Raw genomic sequence first — 18744 nt, 5'->3', positions numbered from 1 at the left:
CCTTTTCTGCTTTTAAGGTCTCTGGACTCAAAGTGTGAACCACGGGTAGAGTGTGACTTCAGCAGGACACGATGGCTGACAATAGGGACCTGGAGGACTGAGGCATCAGAGTTGGTGCCAGGCTCTTTCAGGGTTACAAGAGAGGAGGCAAAGACAGAGGAAACCGTGTGGATGTGGGAAGGAGTTGGGTCCACGGTATAGAAGGGGCCTGCCCACAGAAATAAGTATTTAATGAAATGTCAGCCGCACGCAGCGGGATTCAGCAGGTCCGCTCCGGAACACTTCTTCTCCTTAGTGGTTAATTCATCAGCTTTGTTGGGCGTTCGATGTGGGTGGAGGTGGTGCAGGGTGAGCCTGTGCCAAAATTCCTGTTGTCCCTGAGACAGCCCTGTTGACAGCTCTACCCAGATGGCCAGGGACCAGGGAGGGAAGAACAGTCTGTACCCTGCAGGCTGAGCAAGTTCTCCAGGCAGGCCTGCAGGCTGAGCTAACCCTCCAGGAGGGCCTGCAGGCTGAGATAGCCCTCCAGCCAGCCCTGCAGCAGACCCCAGGATGTATCTGTCACCATCTCACCTCCTGTGGGTAGCTGGCCTATTGCACAGTGGAAAGCCCTAGTGTTCAGCCATCACCGCCAAAGGAAACAGAGGGATGATGCCGCCCTCTGCATGGTGTTCTGCAAGGAGTTGTCAGGTCCAACGTATAGATGTGGTCACTCTGCAGGCTTGCCTTTATCCATTCTGTTGCATGCCTCCTGCACCACAGGGTAAAAGGGGAGCGCGTGCACATACACACACACACACACACACACACACACACACACACACACAGCCCAGTTGTCCTGAGATTCCCATTTGTACCCTCCATTGCCCTCATGCCCACAGCAACGCCTCCCAGGCTCCCAGCCAACTCATCTTTAGCCCTGATCGCTGCAAGACGCAGCTTTTTTTCCGACCACAAATACATTGTTATGAGGCAATTTGAGTTTTGTTTCAGAGCTAGGAGAGATAACAGAAGGGCCTGGGCCTCCTGTCAGGCAGCGAATGGCTCCCCAGCACCCCTTAACACAGACAAGTGGAGCGAGACAGCCAGGAGGGGAGGCGCTTGCCAGGCAAGCTGCCCGCTCTGCATGTTAAGCGGTGGACAGGGCCGAGGGAAGGGCGTGGGGGCTGATCCCTCAGGGAAGGTGAGCACACAGGTGGTGTCGCACGTCTGGCATCAGTCAAAGCAGGCGCTAACAGGTAAGAAGCTGACAGGCTGAGGAGCAAATGTGTGTTGGGATGGCATTTGTAACTCTGGGAACTCGTGTCGTGGTTTTAAGCAACATACGTGAACAGTCAGTCAGCCTCTGCATCTAGACTCGTTTTCTTATCATGATATTCCAGACTAGAGAGCCAACTCTCCACATAGCATGATGTCAAACTAAATGGTGTAAGGAACCTGGGACGGGCTCAACTACTGTGGATTCTGTGTCTGGAAAAGCCGTGTCTCGTGGTGATCAGGGATTGGAGTGGGTTTCTGATATCCACAAGGCCCTGGAGTCACACGCTTGAGGAGCCCAGGTTAACAGCTCTGGTTAACAGGCGCCCAGAGAGGGACATGATTGTCTCCACCACAGCTCAACAGACCTAAAGAGCCAGACACAGCATCTCAGACCTGTAATCCCAGCACTCAGGAGGCTGAGGCAGGAGGATCAAGTGTTCTAAGTCAACCTGTGCTTCATAGCAAGACTCTATTTCAGGAAGTAAAGGGAGGAATAAAAGATTTGCCAAAGGCACTCGGCTTTCACTGCTGCGGGATCTCTGCATGAGTTCCTTTAATGTGAGGATTTGGGAGGTGATGGATCTGAAGTTATGTGGGGTTTTTTTTTAACATTATGTTTTGTGTGTGCACACTTGTGTGTAGAGGTCAGATGACAGCTTTCAGGAGTCTCTTCTCTCCCACCACATGAATCCCAGAGACTGAACTCAGTTGTCAGACTTAGTGACAAGTGCTTTTACCCACTTCGATTTTTTTTTAAGATTTATTTATTTATTTATTATAAGCTATAAGTACACTGTAGCTGGCTTCAGACACACCAGAAGAGGGCATCAGATCCCATTACAGATGGTTGTGAGCCACCACGTGGTTGCTGGGATTTGAACTCAGGACCTCTGGAAGAGCAGTCAATGCTCTTAACCGCTGAGCCATGTCTCCAGCCCCTTCTGAGATATCTTGCCTGTCCTGTTTGGAGTTCTTAGAGTTTTACCAGGCAATGCCACTTCCTTTGGGAAGAGGTCTACAGTTTGCACAACACCTCCACAGACCCTATAATCTGTAAGCTGTCACTGGGTTCCCTATGTCATTATTTTTTTGTCCCGCCCACTTTTCTTCACTGGCGTCATGTAGGAATGCCTTCAGCTAAGGTCCCCCAGCTACCAAATGACATCTCAGGAACACTGACACCCCTGAACATGTCATATGTCTCCTGCGTCTCCCTAGAGCACTTTCTCTGTCCCCGAGCTCTCTCTAGTGACTATCTGCTTCATAAAACACGTCACTGCTCTGTCACCGCGTGCCTGAGGTGGTGACACTACCCACCCTGCCATCCACTCGGGAACCGAATGGCTTGTGTAGCAATGTGTCAACGGCAGACCGTGCAAGAAGGGACACCCTTGACCCTTGATCCTGATGTCCCGTCCACACAGATTGCCCATTACACAATCAGTTTATGCCTTGTGGTGACAGGTGACAGGCCTTTGTAAATAAACCGTGGTAGTTGCTGTTTATGCACTTTCTCCAGAGCCAGGAATTGTAGGCTACAGTCAGGGCAGGGTGTGCACATCTCTTCCCCCACGTAAGTGTAGGGCCTGGACCCGGCTCACGGGACCAGCTTGCTGCATACACTTTCAGGGGATATCGGGCCAGCCCTGCTTTCTGGGCACAGGTATCAGCTTGCACGTTGTCTCTGGCCTTTCCTGACCTGCCATTGTCTTGATCTGCTACCACCTGTTCTCCCCAGCACCAGCCCCCAGACCCCTCCATCAGGGACCATCTCAGAGACTACAAGTTTTCCAGATCCACTACGGTCCGGGCTGAGCTTCTCCTCTTGGCTCTGGCTCCAGCTTGCTCTCTCTCTCTCTCTCTCTTGGCTACAACTCCCAGCCCCCGGCCCACGCTAATCTGTTTCTCCCGCCTCTACTGGTGCCGGAATAACCATTTTAAAAACTGCCCTCGGGAAATCTAATCAAATGAGAGCAAAATCTAATTTGGCACTAAAAGCCTCTGACTGAGGCCCCGATTTCTGGAGCTTTGTGGAGCCTGGGTGATGTCTTTCTGGGTTTCATAGGGGTCCTGAACTGGGTGCAAGAGCAGGTGAGAGAACTCTGATATCCCCTGTACAGAGAATGAATGAGCAGGGAAGAGCACCGCTCCCTCCATTTAGGGCATGGCCTATCCCCAGCAGTCCACTTGGCTAGCCAGGCTGTGTGTTCCCGTGGTTACACAACCTTCTAAAACAACGCCACCTGCTGGGGGGCTCAAGTTCAAACATCTGAGCCTGTGGGACACATTTTAGACTCAAATCCTAACACCACCTCTGGGAGCTCAGTGTGTAGGTGACCAGCCATCACTGCGAGTGTATGACAAAGGCTGTTGGGTGGAGTGGAATCCATAAATGCTCTGGGGCTGTTACCACACATCAGCAATTCCATATGCTGTCACTGTGGTTTTTATTGACAACTGGCTCTGTTTTCTTATTCGTGCTTCAGTGGCTTCAAAGGGAAACTTTTCCATCCATGTACATATATACTTTTTACATTTTACTTTTATTTTTAATTGTAATGTATTTTTTAATTTTATTTACATATATATGTAAGTCTGAGGATATGCTGTGTGTAATTGCCCACCGTGGCCATAAGAGGGCGCCAGATCTCCTGGAGCGGTAGTTACATGCAATTGTGAGCCACCCAGCTTGAGTGCTGGGGACCAAACACCTTGGGTGTTGGTCCATCTAGCATCTGTCCACACCCCCTCTAGTATTCCAGGGGTAGGGGTGGTGGTGTCCTATTTACTTACTTCCTTGTTGAAGTTCTGGGCCAGAACAGAATGATAAGGGCCCAGCACTGTCCTCTGGATCCACAGGAGCCCAGCTCCCTCCTCTCTTCCCCCTGTAAGCAATTCCTTCTCTATCTCCCTTATCTTGAGTGTTGTACCAGCGCCCACTGGTTACTCCACAGTCACAGGGCACAGATAGCTCCGATCAGTGTGCTCTCGAGTTCTCTCACCACACACGGTCAAGGTCCTGTGCCGGCCTTGATTGTGGTGGAGTGACTTGGGACCTCTGTGTCCCTGTCTGGAAATAGAGGACTGGGGTCTGACCTCTGAGCAGAATATTCTGTCTCTTCGTCCCCCAGGGAGGAGCTCTGGGTCTCCCCTCCTGATAAAGCGTGAATTGCTGTGGTTTTGTTAACGCTGACATCGTTCTTGACCAACACAGACACAGAAATCCGCTGTGGCAGAGACGGCCGCGCCACCAAGGCAGGAGCTCAATGTTTCTGCAAGCATCACTGTGGTGCCGAGAGCTCCCAGGCCCCTCCAACCGCATCCCCTCCCTGCACCCACACCCACCAGCCCTGGAGGTTTCTTCTGCCCAGCTTTTGAATTTCTTTAAGTTAGACCATCTGAAAATATCACTGGGATGGACATCTTGGGATTTATTTAGAGTTTAAGGACCATTGCCCAGAGTTGACGGTAGGAACCAAACTTGGATTCTCTGTAAGAGCAGTGTGTGTGCTCTAACCTCTGAGCCGTCTCCAGCTCTGTAAAGCCTTACAGAGCGTATCTCTATCTGGTCTGCCTCATTCTGCTAGCATGCACCCACGCTCTTCACTGTAGCGCAAGCCCATGTCAGTTTTTTTATTATGTAAATATATCCCGTTTCATCCACACCTCTTCCCACTAAGAAACTTGTTTCTATTGGCTTTCTGAGCGTACCACTGTCAGTTCGCCGTGTGCAACTTAAGCTGAGGACCGAACCCAGGGCCTTGTGCTTGCTAGGCAAGTGCTCTACACTGAGCTAAATCCCCAACCCCTCTGTGCGACTTTTGATGAACCACTGCATGCTCTTCTTTGGAGCAAACACTCACGTTTCAAACCGCTGAATCAGAGCCCATGTTCAAGTTTGACCGAGAACACCCAAGAGATCCCCAAGTGTTGGGCCAGCTGACACACCCCAGCTATTTTCAAGAACCTCAGTTGCTCCCCATCCACCAACTTTGGGAGTGCTGGCAATTCATCTGGGACTGGGGAGTACAAACACCCACAAGCCTGGACAAGGGGTCTCTTAGTCACTGTGCTATTGCTGTGAATGGACACCACGACCAAGGTAACTCTTATAAAAGAAAGCATCTAACTGGGGCTGGCTTACAGTTTCAGAGGTTCAGTCCATGGTCATCATGGCGGGGAGCATGGCAGCAGGCGGGGAGACATGGTGCAGCAGGAGGAGTTGAGAGTCCTACATCTTGATCCTTGAGCAGCAGGCATAGGGGATGAAACTGGGCCTGGCTTGGGCTTTTGAAACCTCAAAGCCCAATTCCAGCAGCATGCCTCCTCTGTCTGACCAGGGAACACGCTCTAATCTTTCCAAACAGTTTACCAACTGGAGACTAAACATGCAAATATAGTAGCTCATGGTGGCTGTTCTCGTTCAAACAGCCGCTTTAAAAAGCCAACAGCTCTCTTCTCACTGACCTACAGCAGCAGACACAGCCTACCAGCTTCCACCATGCTTGTGGGCCACAAACCAGAATCCGTGGCGTTAGCATCCATAGAAATCACTGACTTGTTTGTTGGTGTCTTAGTTAGGGTTTGACTGCTCTGAACAGGCACCATGACCAAGGCAAGTCTTATAAAGGACAGCATTTAATTGGGGCTGGCTCACAGGTTCAGAAGTTCAGTCCATTATCATCAAGGCAGGAACATGGCAGCATCCAGGCAGGCATGGTGCAGGAGGAGCTGAGAGTTCTACATCTTCATCTGAAGGCAGCTAGGAGAATCCTGGCTTCCAGGAAGCTAGAGTGAGGGTCTTAAAGCCCACACCCACAGTGACACACCTACTCCAACAAGGACATACCTCTAAATAGTGCCACTCCCTTGACCAAGCATATGCAAACCATGATAGTTTGCTTGTTTTAAGATATAGGCTATAGCCCTGGCTGTTTTTCCAGATAGCCTGGCTATCCTCGAACTAGCTCTGTAGACCAAGCTGGCCTTGGACTCAGACATTCACCTGCCTCTGCTTCCCAACTGCTGGGATTAGGGGCTTGCGTCACCACCACCCAGCTTGATATCTTAATTTTTTATTTATATGAGTACACTGTAACCGTCTCCTGACACGCAAGAAGAGGGAGGGCATCAGATCCCATTACAGATAGTTGTGTGGTTGCTGGGATTTGAACTCAGGACCTCTGGAAGAGCAGTCAGTGCTCTTAACCACGGAGCCATTTCTCCAGCCTTATATCTTAATTTTTAAAGGACATACTATCCACTGTAAATTATTTCAGTATTTCTATAGCCATATTTCAAATCCCTTGTTTCTTCCCTGTAATCCTACTATAGATTTTTTTAACTCGTGCGCACAAACATCTGTGAGGAGGGGCCCTGGGCTCCCTGAAGTGTGTTGGTCTTTGGCTGTGAACACTCAAGTTAGTCAGCATCATGGAGTGATGCCAAGGCCAAGCCTGGCTGCTCCCTCGCTCACCTTTGACCTCTGATTCCTTCCAGCTTTCTTCGGAAAATACCTCAATGAATACAACGGCTCATATGTGCCGCCTGGCTGGAAGGAGTGGGTTGGACTCCTTAAGAACTCGCGTTTTTATAACTACACACTCTGCCGGAATGGGATGAAGGAGAAGCATGGCTCTGACTACTCCACGGTAAGCTGTGTACCCCATCCCACACCCACCGCTGCCCAAGCGGGGGGACCCTGCTCTTAGCTCACCCCTGGCCTCGCAGAGGACGCTCACATCCTCCAGTGCTGTGTCTCAGGTTTTCCACCTAGAATTAACTCAGACGCCACCTCCCAAAAGAGGCCCCCTCACTGTTCCAGCTGCATGATGTCCCCAAGCCCAGTTTCTGGGGACTCCAATATTCAACAGTAACACAGAACAACTGAATTTCTCTGTGCCTTCATTTCTAAGGGGGGATTGTTACCATGGCCATTCTCAGAGGACCATAAGCCCTCAATTATGTTACCATTATTCCTTTCTGTCTGGTATGAAATGGGGGCTGATGGCAGCCCCTCCTGTCAAGCTCCTGACTCTCCTGGTCTCTTTTCCTCCACCAAACCTCGAGTCTTGTTTCTTTTCTGTTGCTGTGATACCCTGACAAAAGCAATGACCGCAAGCTGCTGCTGTTCGGTTCCTCTCTGTTCAGGCCAGGATGCCAGCCAAGAGAATGGTGCCACCCACAGTGGGCAAGTTTTCCCACCTCATTTAAATGAGGATAATCCCCTCCACAGAGGTGGCCAAGTCTGTCTCCCAGGTGATTCCTGGATCTTGTTAAGGTGACAATGAACACTGACAGTCATGGCAGCCGTGAGCTGTGCTTGCTTCTCTGCTGTCTATCCTGCCATCGCCTCCTTAAGGGCAGTGACCAAACCATGGCCACACCTCTGTACCTCATGCCTAGCATAGTGTGTGGCACCTAGAGAGCACTCAGTGTAAATCTCCTGGTCCTCACCACCCTCCCTTCTCTCCCACCCCAGGATTACCTCACAGATCTCATCACCAATGACAGTGTGAGCTTCTTCCGAACATCCAAGAAGATGTACCCACACAGACCTGTGCTCATGGTCATCAGCCACGCAGCTCCCCACGGCCCTGAGGACTCAGCACCCCAGTACTCACGCCTCTTCCCCAATGCATCCCAGCACATGTAAGCCTCAGCCTCAAGGTGGCAGAGCCACCTTAGGGACAACAGGACATTAGTAATGTAGTTGAGCCTCCCCTGTAACCCTCCTGGTTAAAGGACCCAAAAGCTACCATGCCAGCCCTTGATAGGTCAGCACAGGAAGGTCAAGAGTAGTGCAAGGCCAGCCTCAGCTACATAGACAATTGAGGCTAGCCTGGGCTACATGAGACCCTGTCTCAAAAACCAAATAGACATCAAGGGCAGGGCAAGGGGAAGCTACCTGGAGAGATGGCTTAGTCGGTAAGGCGCACAAAGATTCTAGGAATCGGCTGTTTATCAGTTGTGGGTCTGAGACACAGATCAGCCAGCCTGGCCCTAGCCCATAGCAGGTGCCTCCTGCTTGGGATCCGTGTCCTCACACTCAGAGGTTCTGCATGTCTGCTGTGAGCCTGTGTTATTCTATCTGAGTACACTGTCGCTGTCTTCAGACACACCAGAAGAGGGCATCAGATCCCACTACAGATGGTTGTTGGGATTTGAACTCAGGACTTCTGGAAGAGCAGCCAGTGCTCTTAACCACTGAGCCATCTCTGCAGCCTGTGTTTATATCATGTGTTTAAACCTGTTTGGTTGAAGCCTGAACTCTTCTGGTTGCTGTGACAAAATGTCTGAGGAAGAGGAACTTAGGAAAGATTGACTTTTGTTCCCAGTTTGAGGGTCCAATCCATGATGGCTGGGAGGGTGGGGTGACCAGAGCAGGAGGCAGCTGATCACATTGCATCTACAGTCAGGACACAGAGAGGAATGCTGGCATTTGTGTCAGTCCAGGCCCCTGGTCTATGGGATGGTATTTCCCACATTCAGGCGGGTTCCTACCTCCTCAATTAAATCTCTCTGGAAACACCTCACAGTTCCTAGGTGACTAAGTCCAGTCTAAGTGCCATCAAACATCACAGGGTCCACAGCTCCGCCAGCTTCTGGCCGCAACAAGTCTCAGATCTTCATGGTGACCCTGGTGTAACGATTCCCTGTTGTCACATAGCAAATGACTCCTAAGTTTAGCACCATTGAACAGCAAGCATGCATCAGCCTCATAACCCTGTGCTAGGAGCTTGGGGGTGCGTGCGGGGGTGAGCTGAGGTCCTGACACAGATCTTAGCACTTGCTGTGTGGGCCTCTCCAGGCTGCACTGCAGAAAGGGAAGGAGGCAAAAATGGAAGCCACCATCCCTTCTCCCTCCACAGGGCACACACCTCACTGTGCCATCAGAGAAGCCCTCATAGGAGTGTGAAGACCAAGCAGCGGGCCATTAGGGCCACTGTTGATGCTGTCTCAGTGTCCCCATCTTACAGATGAGGAAACACAGAGGTCACCCAGCTTCGGCGACACCACAGGACCTGGATCCAAATCCAGCCACCACTAGGCTTCCCACCTCACTGCCCAGCCCCCAAGTCCCGCACCCAATCAGCTAGTGCATCTTTCTGAAAAGCGTTCTGGCTTTTCTCGGCCTCAGACTCCCTCAGGCTCAGCAGTGACACTCAGCAGCCCTCGCCGCTGCAACATTGTAGGGCAGCAAGGACAGGGTAATTTGGACTCCGCCTTAACATCCAGGGTGTTTAATTTTCATTACGGTCAGAATGCGCCACCCTCCCCCACCAGCTCAGTCCTAATTATTTTCTGACAGTGTGCCGCACTCAGAGGGATTATGGGTATGTTAGCCTTCTGATCCCTGGACTTCAGGGAGGGGCTGACAGGAGACGATGAACCGCATTTGGGGGGGCAGCAGGCTACCCTCACCTTGAGTGCCCCATACAGCCTCTGTACCAATGGTGCCTGTCTGCCCAGCTCCCCTCACTCGCTGGCCTCTCTACCCTCTTTCCAAGAGAGGGGGGCCAGCAGTACTCCATCCTGGGCCAAGTTCCTACCAGAGGGGTGTGATCTTGGACACTGCCTGCTCCCGCACTGTCCCTTTGAAGTGGCATTACAGACTGACAATGAATAGCAAGAGACTTCCTAACCCAGAGACTCCTCAGGCCTGGGGGGGGGGGGGCTCTGGGAGGCTCTTGCCCTGGAAGACAGCAGCTCCTAACAGTTCTGCAGGAGGGCAACTATGACAAGGCGAGGTGAAGAGGAGGCAGAGTTCTGCATGGATGGTGTCATGCAGGGCCTTCAGCTGGGATCCCCCACTCTCACCGCGCCTGCCTTATCCCTGCTCCTGGAGCAGACTTTTCGTGCTATGACAAGCATTACTGAGCGAGCTACCACCAGCACTGTTCACCTCCCTTGGTCCTCTCAGGGCTCTCCTCCCCCACTATACCACACACATGCAAGCATGCATTCAAGACGCTGAAATATAGACACGTAGAAACATGGGGCACACAGCACATGCACACAGGCACACAAACATACATGTTCACACATGTACATGGGCGTTTACAGATACATGTACACAGCACATATGTAGACACACTGTACACATGCAGACACAGACAACAGGCACAAAAGAACTCACACAGAGACAAACACAGGTAAACACAGACACGCACCACCAAAACAGCCACATGCAAACGTTCAAATACGCTCAAGCACAAAGATACAGAGACGCACATGACTAGGTGAACATACAGGTACCAAAGCTCACAGATCCGCACAGACATGTACACACACACCTGCCAGCCCTCAGCACATCTTCCAGCATGTGACATCTGGGAGCAAGCCCTCCCAAGATCTGTGACGTCACAGCCTGCTGCTCTGAGACGCATGGTATAAAGGGTTTCACTGGCCGATATGAAGGAGGTCGCCTCTGGGCATCACCTCCAGTAAGGAAAGGGGGTGGCCAACTGAAGGCTCTTTAGGGACACACAAACCTTCTTCAGGTGTTTGAGGAGCCCAGCCTGGGCCAGGTGACTAGCTGGCTGGCCCAGGCCCTGAGTTAGGACCCAGCTCTCTAACTTCTAGTTCCATAGTCTGTCTCCCAGAGTAAAAGACTGATGGAAGTCACTCGTTGGCTCCCATGGCCACCTGAGCCACCCTCCACGCAGGAGGCTCCCAGATAGACTTCCTAGTGAAGTCAGGGACAGCCATTGTATCCTGGAGTCTAAACTGGGTCCCAGGGAGTGACTTCCTCATAGTCCTGCTGACTGTGTGGCTCTGTCACCACCCACGCCGCCCCAGCAGCCCCTTCTAGCTCCCTGAGACAAGGAGGCTTGTTTCCAAGAATGCTCTACAAGCAGGTCATGCCCTGGGCCAGCCGCATAGGACACGGGCATTTCTCATAATCAAAGAACATGTGGGCTGGGAAGGATTTAGCAGCAGGGGGCTGCCAGGAGCTGGGTGAGCCATGAGGCCCTGGCTTCCTCAGAAGCACACAGTAGCAGTTTCCTATCTGTGGGACTACTGCGAGATGACATGGTACCATCTCTGTACAAGACCTTTTGACATGTGACCGAGTGCTGGGGTCCCTAGGCAGGGCCAGTGCCGGAGTCAGTGCAGGGGAGAGCACTGGCTGTTCTGACAAGAAAACCCGCCCTCCTCTGCCTCATTACAGCCTCCCATCCCCCTCCAGACTCCACTCTGATTAGCCTGTCTGTCTCAAGCAAGAAACAACCCTTGGCTGTAATTTCAGCTTAATCTGAGGGAACGGGTGCTCATGTTTTGAGACCCAGTGGATGGTGGAGCGATGCCCTCTTCTGGTGGGTTGTATTTACAGTTTCTGGGGGGTTTTTTGGTTTGGTTTTGGCTTTCTTTTTTGCCCAGGGAAGCTCTCGCGGTGTCCAAGTAAGCCCTGAACTCCTCCTGATCTTACCATCTTAGTTCAAAGAACGATCAAATCGCAACTGGAAGAATAATTGTGACAAGGAACCAAAAGCATGTCTTGTGTCCCAAAGGTGGACATTCTCAGAGTGTGTGGGCCCTGTGTGCGCGGCTGTGACATACTGAATTTTACATCCGTCCCTTGCTTTCTCAAACCAAGGCTTAGTGCAAAGAGCTCACCTACCTGTGATCCTCCTTTCACCAGAGTGACAGCCATGGGTGTGCCCCAGGGCTGGGAAATAAATAAGGTGCAGTTCAGGGATGGGGACTTGGCATCAAGTTCTGGGCCTGAGAAGGCTCTCAACTAGAGAGGGTTGATGAGTAAACTCCAGAACGTTCTCAAAGAAAGACCCATGCCAAGCTGCTGGCTTTCTGCCCTTGGGGACCCCCCTCCCATTAACACCTCAGGCCAGTTCACTTGCCCCCAACTGGAGCCAGCTGCCCATGACATTTTCTTGACTGCTTATGTTTGCCACCAGCACACCGAGTTACAACTATGCACCCAACCCAGACAAGCACTGGATCATGCGCTACACGGGACCCATGAAGCCCATTCACATGGAATTCACCAACATGCTACAGCGCAAACGCCTGCAGACCCTCATGTCTGTGGACGACTCCATGGAGACGGTAGGCCCCGCCCCTCGCCCCCCCCCCCCAGCAGGCCTCTGTCCTAATCTGAAAACCTAAGTCAAAGAGTCAAGCACTCTGTCCACCTGGGAAAGGGGCTTGGATAAATCCAGAGGGAAGGCCTCTGACTCCTGAACTTTCCCCATGAGCCTATGCTGCTTGGTAAAAGCCACGGCAACCTGCTGCTTTTCTTTCTTTAAAAAAAAAAAAATAGAGTCTTGTTCTTTATAACCTGGGGAGGCATAGATCTCACTAAATAGCTAAACTAGCCTCTGACCCATGGGGAGTCTCTTGTCTCAGCCTCCTGAGTTCTGGAATTACATATAAAAACCACTATTTGCTTGGCTGCTTTTGTTTCTTAAAAAAAAAAAAAAAAGCAAATCAAACAAACAACGACAATAACAAAAACCCACTTAAAATTACAGTAGCTTTACTGAGCTGTGACTCATGCCCTCAGATAAAGTATAGGACGCAATGGGTGTTCGTTTTGTTTTTAAGACAGAGTCTCCTGTAGCCCACATTGGTCTAGCACTCACCATGTCACTGAGGATGACCTGGAATTCCTGATCCTCCTGCCTCCACTTCCCACATTCTAAGATGACAGGGAGTGCCACGTGGTTTATGCGCTGCTGAGGATTGAACTCAGGGCCTCGTCCACACTGGGCAAGCGCTCTAACCAGCTAAGTAAGCCACGTGCACAGCACTCGCTGACATCAGCTAAACCTCGTGCACAGCGCTCACTGACATCAGCTTGGCCACGTGCACGGCGCCATGTGCATTCACATGGAGTTGTACAACCATTACTCCTGTCAGGTTTGAACATCTTCATCACCCCCTTCCCCCCGCGGGAAAATCACCTTCCCTTAACCGTCACCCCAGTCTCTGCAGGTACTAAGCCCTTCCTGATAATCTGGGCATTCCGTTACACATGGATCATAAAAATATGGCCTTTGGGGACTGGCTTTTTCCATCAGAACACAGTTTTCAAGGCTCACCCATAGTGAAGCCTGTGCCGGAATCCCCAGGACCCACGGGCGCGGGAAATCTGACTCCCAAAAGTTGTCCTTGACTTTCACACACATGACAGAATGTACTCATACACACACCTCAGATATTAAGGAATTATATTCCACTGTGTGGGCTAACAGCTTACTCAAAAGGGATCCATAGCTATCTAAATTTAGATCAAAATGATATAAAATTCAAAGTCCATTCCTTGGCCACGCTAGACACAGTTCGTGTGCTCCATAGCCACGCCGGCCAGTTGCAGACCCTCATGCAGGACTCTATTTCAGGGTATAAATGCCTACCCTGGCCACATCCAGCTTCCCTCCTTCATTCATTCATGCATTCATTCATTCATCCAAGGTTATTTATTAAGGGTCAGCGCAAGTGGGACATAGCTACCAGCTGCCAGAGAGAAAACTACCAAGACCCTCACCCCGTGGGAACTTTCCACAACTTAACGAGTGTAAGGAACAGTTGAGGGCAGTGGCCTTATAACCTGTCCAGTCCCAGGGGCCTTGCACAGAAGTGGATTTGCCCCAGGACATGGATGAAATGGGAAATATGCTGAGACCAGAGGTCTCTAGTTCCTTGCCCCTCGCACTAGGCTAGCCACGTCACCTCTGGCCTCTGTTGCAGATCTATGACATGCTAGTGGAGACGGGCGAGCTGGACAATACCTACATCGTGTACACCGCCGACCACGGCTACCACATTGGCCAGTTTGGCCTGGTGAAGGGCAAGTCCATGCCCTATGAGTTTGACATCAGGGTCCCGTTCTATGTGCGGGGCCCCAGCGTGGAAGCTGGCTCTCTGTAAGTTTGTCTCCGGTATCCGTGCCCCAGGTCCCAGGCTCACAGGGAGACCTTGGATTCTGCTTGGTCTGAAGCTCAGCACAGGTCCAAGCCACGCCCTTCAGGGGCACAATTCTAGAACAGTTGAACCAGCCATTGTGTAGCCCAGGGTGGGTTCCAAGGAGTTGTATACCCTTCTTTCTGAGGCAGAAGCCAGGAGCTATGAACTCCCATGAAAACCAGCGAGGTGGGGCTCTGGGCCAGGAAATGCCAGAGCATGGGTGTTACCAGTGCGTAGGAAGATGCTTTGATTTCCACCCGTCTGGGCAGTCGCTGGTCTGGTGGCTGTTGAGGAGGAAATCTCAGAGAGCCATTGTCAGCTGAGCCTGCTCCGGTGGCACCACGGAGCAAGCTTTCTGCCCTCTGCTCTTTCCTCAATGGGCCGAGGCCCTCAGCCATTCTCCTTGGCCTAACCTCTGAGATGGCAACCTGAGGCAGAAGTGCTTGTAGGCGGCAGAGATGAAAGAAAAGCTACCAATCATGGCCGCCATGTCAGGTCCAGTCAGGTATGCACCGAGGGAGGACTGGGGCTTGCACAGAAGCCTTACAGCCCATCTTCAAAGCCAACAAGGGAGAGAGACAGAACGATTCTAGTGAGACAGCTAGCTGAACATCTGTCCACAAAGTGGCTGGAGTGACAACCCATTCCCCATCCACCCTGCTAGTTAGCCAGGTCTTTTCTGGGCCACTCTCACTCACACGAATAGCTACTGAGTGGATCACCCTGATGTGGTCCCAGGAGTGGGGTCCCTAACCATATGGGGCTTGTCACGAGACTCATTGTTAAGAGCTAAAGGCGTCACACAGCTGCCTAGAGGAAGATCATTCTGGGTAGAGTTTAACAGGGTCTTAGAGGCCAGACTGTGCATGCCCAGCCAGCAAGAATCAACAAGAGGGCGGGCATGTACCCTAGAGGCGAAGGAGGTTAGCACTGGCGCAGGTAACTTTGACAGTGTAGCACCGGACGGTACGGCTGGAACTGGGCTCCGTAAGGGTCAGAGGGTCAGGATGGAAGCTTCCTCACTTGCAGATGTCCCTCCCCCTTCACCTCCAGATGCCTCTGTCCCAAGCTAAGCTACCACCCAGGTGGCCAAGTTTCCACTCCCCCTGTCTCCCAGGAACCCCCACATCGTCCTCAACATTGACCTGGCCCCCACCATACTGGATATCGCTGGACTGGACATCCCTGCAGACATGGACGGGAAGTCCATCCTCAAACTACTGGACTCAGAGCGGCCAGTGAACCGGTGAGAAGGGAGCAGGACAGACCCAGGGGAGGAGGCTCTCTAGCCAGGGTGAACTCAACCATGGGTAACTGGGAGGACCACTAGTCTGAGGATCTAGGTGCCCTGCACTAACCCGTGCTTGAACGAAGGGCCAGCCCTCTCTGGGATTCTGTCCTCCCATTTGGAGCTAAGGGCCTTCCAAAGCTAAAATGATGAAAGTCCCAACGTTAACAGTAGCACTGCTGTGTACCAGGGCACTCCAGCAGGTTGGCCCGCAGCGTAACCCAGTAATAGTAACCCAGTAAAAGGAGGGTTGTGTTATTTCAATCCTAGAGAGATAAAATGATAACCAAGAATTCAGACTCTTCGTCCCAATGGTTATGGCTTTTATGGCCCTAGTGATGGGTGGTGTGACTTACCGGGACATGTTCCAGGTGTCCTGGGTGACTGAAGAAGCATCAATGGACAAAAAACAGATAGGAAGGAAGGTGGCTAGAGACGAGGAACCAGAAAGGCAGGAGCGACCTCTTGTGGTCAACCATGAAACTGCCCCTGGATAGCATCTTTCTGTGAGCCTTTCCTCACTTTTCCTCCCAGAGGGCCCAGTTCTGAGACCTACAGGTGGCTGCCCCTGTAAGACAATACATCCTCCAACAAAGGGGGCTGGAAGGACACATGTGCAGAGTGTAGGGGCACTGGACACGTGAGAATCGGGGTACAGACAAATGCCCGTGTAACTAGGTAACGTCAACTACAGAGAGGTATTCAGACCACATCTTGGAGAAGCAGCCCTGCCCCTGGGACATGGAGAACTTTCCAGTGTCACTCAATGACTTCCACCTGCCCCAGGTGGAAGGACCTGTGGACAGGGCTGGGGACACGGGGACCCTGCAGACAGGAAGCTGGACCTGCTTGTTTTCTAGGTTCCACCTGAAAAAGAAGCTGAGGGTCTGGCGAGACTCCTTCCTGGTGGAAAGAGGGTGAGTTGCTGGGCAGGGAGACCCCTGTGAGGAGCGGCCACAGACTCTAGGAGGCGAAATAGTTCTGTGCTGGTGACTGGGTGACTCGGAGGCTTATGCCCAAATCCCCTGTCACGATTGGGTGACTGATGCAGAATTCGAATCTGGAGGCCACATGTCCCCTTTCAACATACTTGGCAGAACCTGTACAATGTCATCACTGTTCATTTAATCCTAACTCAGGCCATCTGGGGCAAACTGGCTCCTGTAGACTTCCCGTTAAAACCCAGGTACTCCTAAGCAGCCAGACGCCCTGTCCTCCACAGTAGGTCTCCACAGAGCTATGTAGGGGCTGCAGCCTAGGCAAAGACAAGTTGCCTCAGCACCCCACCCAGTCCAACCAGCCCCGCATCTCCCTCAGCAAACTGCTCCACAAGAGGGAGGGTGACAAAGTGAACGCCCAGGAGGAGAACTTCCTGCCCAAGTATCAGCGTGTGAAGGACCTGTGTCAAAGGGCTGAGTACCAGACAGCATGCGAGCAGCTAGGGCAGGTGAGGAGATGACTGAATCCTCCGGCCCTCTGGGGTGTGGTTCCCAGGGTTCCATGGGAGGCTCTGGTCCCTGTCTGGGTAGCAGTGTCCTCTGGGTGTGTGACCTTGCACCAGGAGGCAATGGGCGTCACCCTCCTGCTGACTTGTGTGGTATACTCTTGTATTTAAGAGTTTATGGGGCTGGGGATTTAGCTCAGTGGTAGAGCGCTTACCTAGGAAGCGCAAGGCCCTGGGTTCGGTCCCCAGCTCCGAGAAAAAGAACCAAAAAAAAAAAGTTTATATTTATGTTTATATTTAAGCTTTTCATCTATAGGGGAATTAGGAAATAGCTTTCAAGATTTTTTTTTTATTTTAAAGAACATTGATTACAAGAGAGACGCTAAGTAAACGTCTAATCCAGGTAGTATCCAGAGAGAGGAAGGGCTGGCCTCCGGAGGAGGCCTTTCCAAGGTGGGTTGTAGAGAATGGGGAAGGAGAGTTAGCCGGGCATGAGCCTCAGAAGGTAGGGAGAAAGGGAGGGAGGAGATGAGAGGCCGGTGGACACGTGGAACAAGCAGGAGTGGGCCCCCACTCCCCCACACCCAGGGCTGTGAGGACAGCAAGGAGCTGTGACATAGTAGACTCCGGGCACCCGGTGAGTGGATTGGTGGGGAAGAGGGGGGTTGAACAAGACCTTGAAGAGCAGTCAAGGACACTGGGCTATTACCACAGCTCCAGCACACCAGGTCCCCCAGCCGTTTCTGGGACAAGGCTCTTTCCTGTCAGCAGGGATCCTCTCCAAGTGGGGATCATGACATTCCTGCCGAGATTTTCAGCTTCACTGAAAACAGCACCCACGAGTACCGGAAGAGATTCCGGGGGAGGGGGGCTGAGGAGAGCAGGAGGGGCAGGTGGGGAGATCGGGACTAGGTATTAGCAGCTCGGATCCTGAAGCTCAGGCCTTAGAAGGTTTTAAGTGGGACTAACATGGCCCTGTGGGGAGGCTGATCGACCACTATGAGGGACATGGCTTTAGGCAGACAGGAACAACTACACCAGAGGCTGCACCGGTGAACGCGGTGGTAGGTCCAGCTAAGTGTGGACGGGAGCGAGAAGCAGGCATTTGGAGTTGGCAAGGGTATGGACGGCATTTGCCAAGCCGAGCGTGGGCAGGGAGAGGAGAGGTGGGTGTGGCCAACGGGACGGGGGTGGGGCGGGGTGGGGGTCGTGACCCCTGAAGCCCTGTTGTGTCCCACAGAAGTGGCAGTGTGTAGAGGACGCTTCTGGGGCGCTGAAGCTGCACAAGTGTAAAGGCCCGGTGCGGTTCGGGGGCGGTGGTGACAGAGCCCTCTCCAACCTGGTGCCCAAGTACGACGGCCAAAGCAGCGAGGCCTGCAGCTGTGACGGCGGCGGCGGCGGAGGGGACTACAAACTGGGCCTGGCTGGACGCCGGAAGCTCTTTAAGAAAAGTATGTGTCATGGGCCTGCCCAAACCAGGCAGGAGGAGCAGCCAGGGCTCCGGCCATGTGAACTTTCAAGCAATTCCACAGATGCTCATCTCCAGGCCTGGGGGGGGAGAGGGGTGTCCTTGGAGCGAGGGTCACAAGCCCTCACAAGCTACCATTCGAGAGGGCAGCAGTGCTAGGACAGGCCACTAGGTGGCAGTGTGGAAGGGACCAAGGCCAAGCTCATAGGGCCAACTGGGCACTGTAGGCTTGGTGCCTCCCTCCAGGTAAGGCTCTCTGGTCTAGAGAGGGTAGCGGTGTTCTCAAACCTCCCTCTAATGGTGAGAGAAGCAGGCCGACAGACAGACAGACAGGGCCTGACAAGAAGGCAGGTG

General features: G+C 52.4%; 1 protein-coding gene across 5 annotated transcripts in view; it reads left to right on the top strand.

Annotated features, from left to right (window-relative positions):
* Sulf2 (sulfatase 2) overlaps positions 1-18744 on the top strand; it is an 82487-nt gene that overhangs the window by 55662 nt on the left and 8081 nt on the right. For all 5 annotated transcript variants that reach the window (NM_001034927.1, XM_006235596.5, XM_063283881.1 and 2 more), the window contains exons 4-11: positions 6760-6911; positions 7742-7911; positions 12180-12330; positions 13975-14150; positions 15308-15436; positions 16339-16395; positions 16796-16925; positions 18163-18373. In NM_001034927.1, coding sequence (NP_001030099.1) covers positions 6760-6911; positions 7742-7911; positions 12180-12330; positions 13975-14150; positions 15308-15436; positions 16339-16395; positions 16796-16925; positions 18163-18373 — 1176 coding nt within the window. The remainder of the gene's footprint in view (positions 1-6759; positions 6912-7741; positions 7912-12179; positions 12331-13974; positions 14151-15307; positions 15437-16338; positions 16396-16795; positions 16926-18162; positions 18374-18744) is intronic.

This window comes from Rattus norvegicus, chromosome 3, assembly GCF_036323735.1.
Source record: "Rattus norvegicus strain BN/NHsdMcwi chromosome 3, GRCr8, whole genome shotgun sequence".
NCBI lineage: Eukaryota > Metazoa > Chordata > Mammalia > Rodentia > Muridae > Rattus > Rattus norvegicus.
The sequence above is the reverse complement of the archived record's forward strand: the minus strand, read 5'-3'. Positions and strand labels throughout refer to the sequence as shown.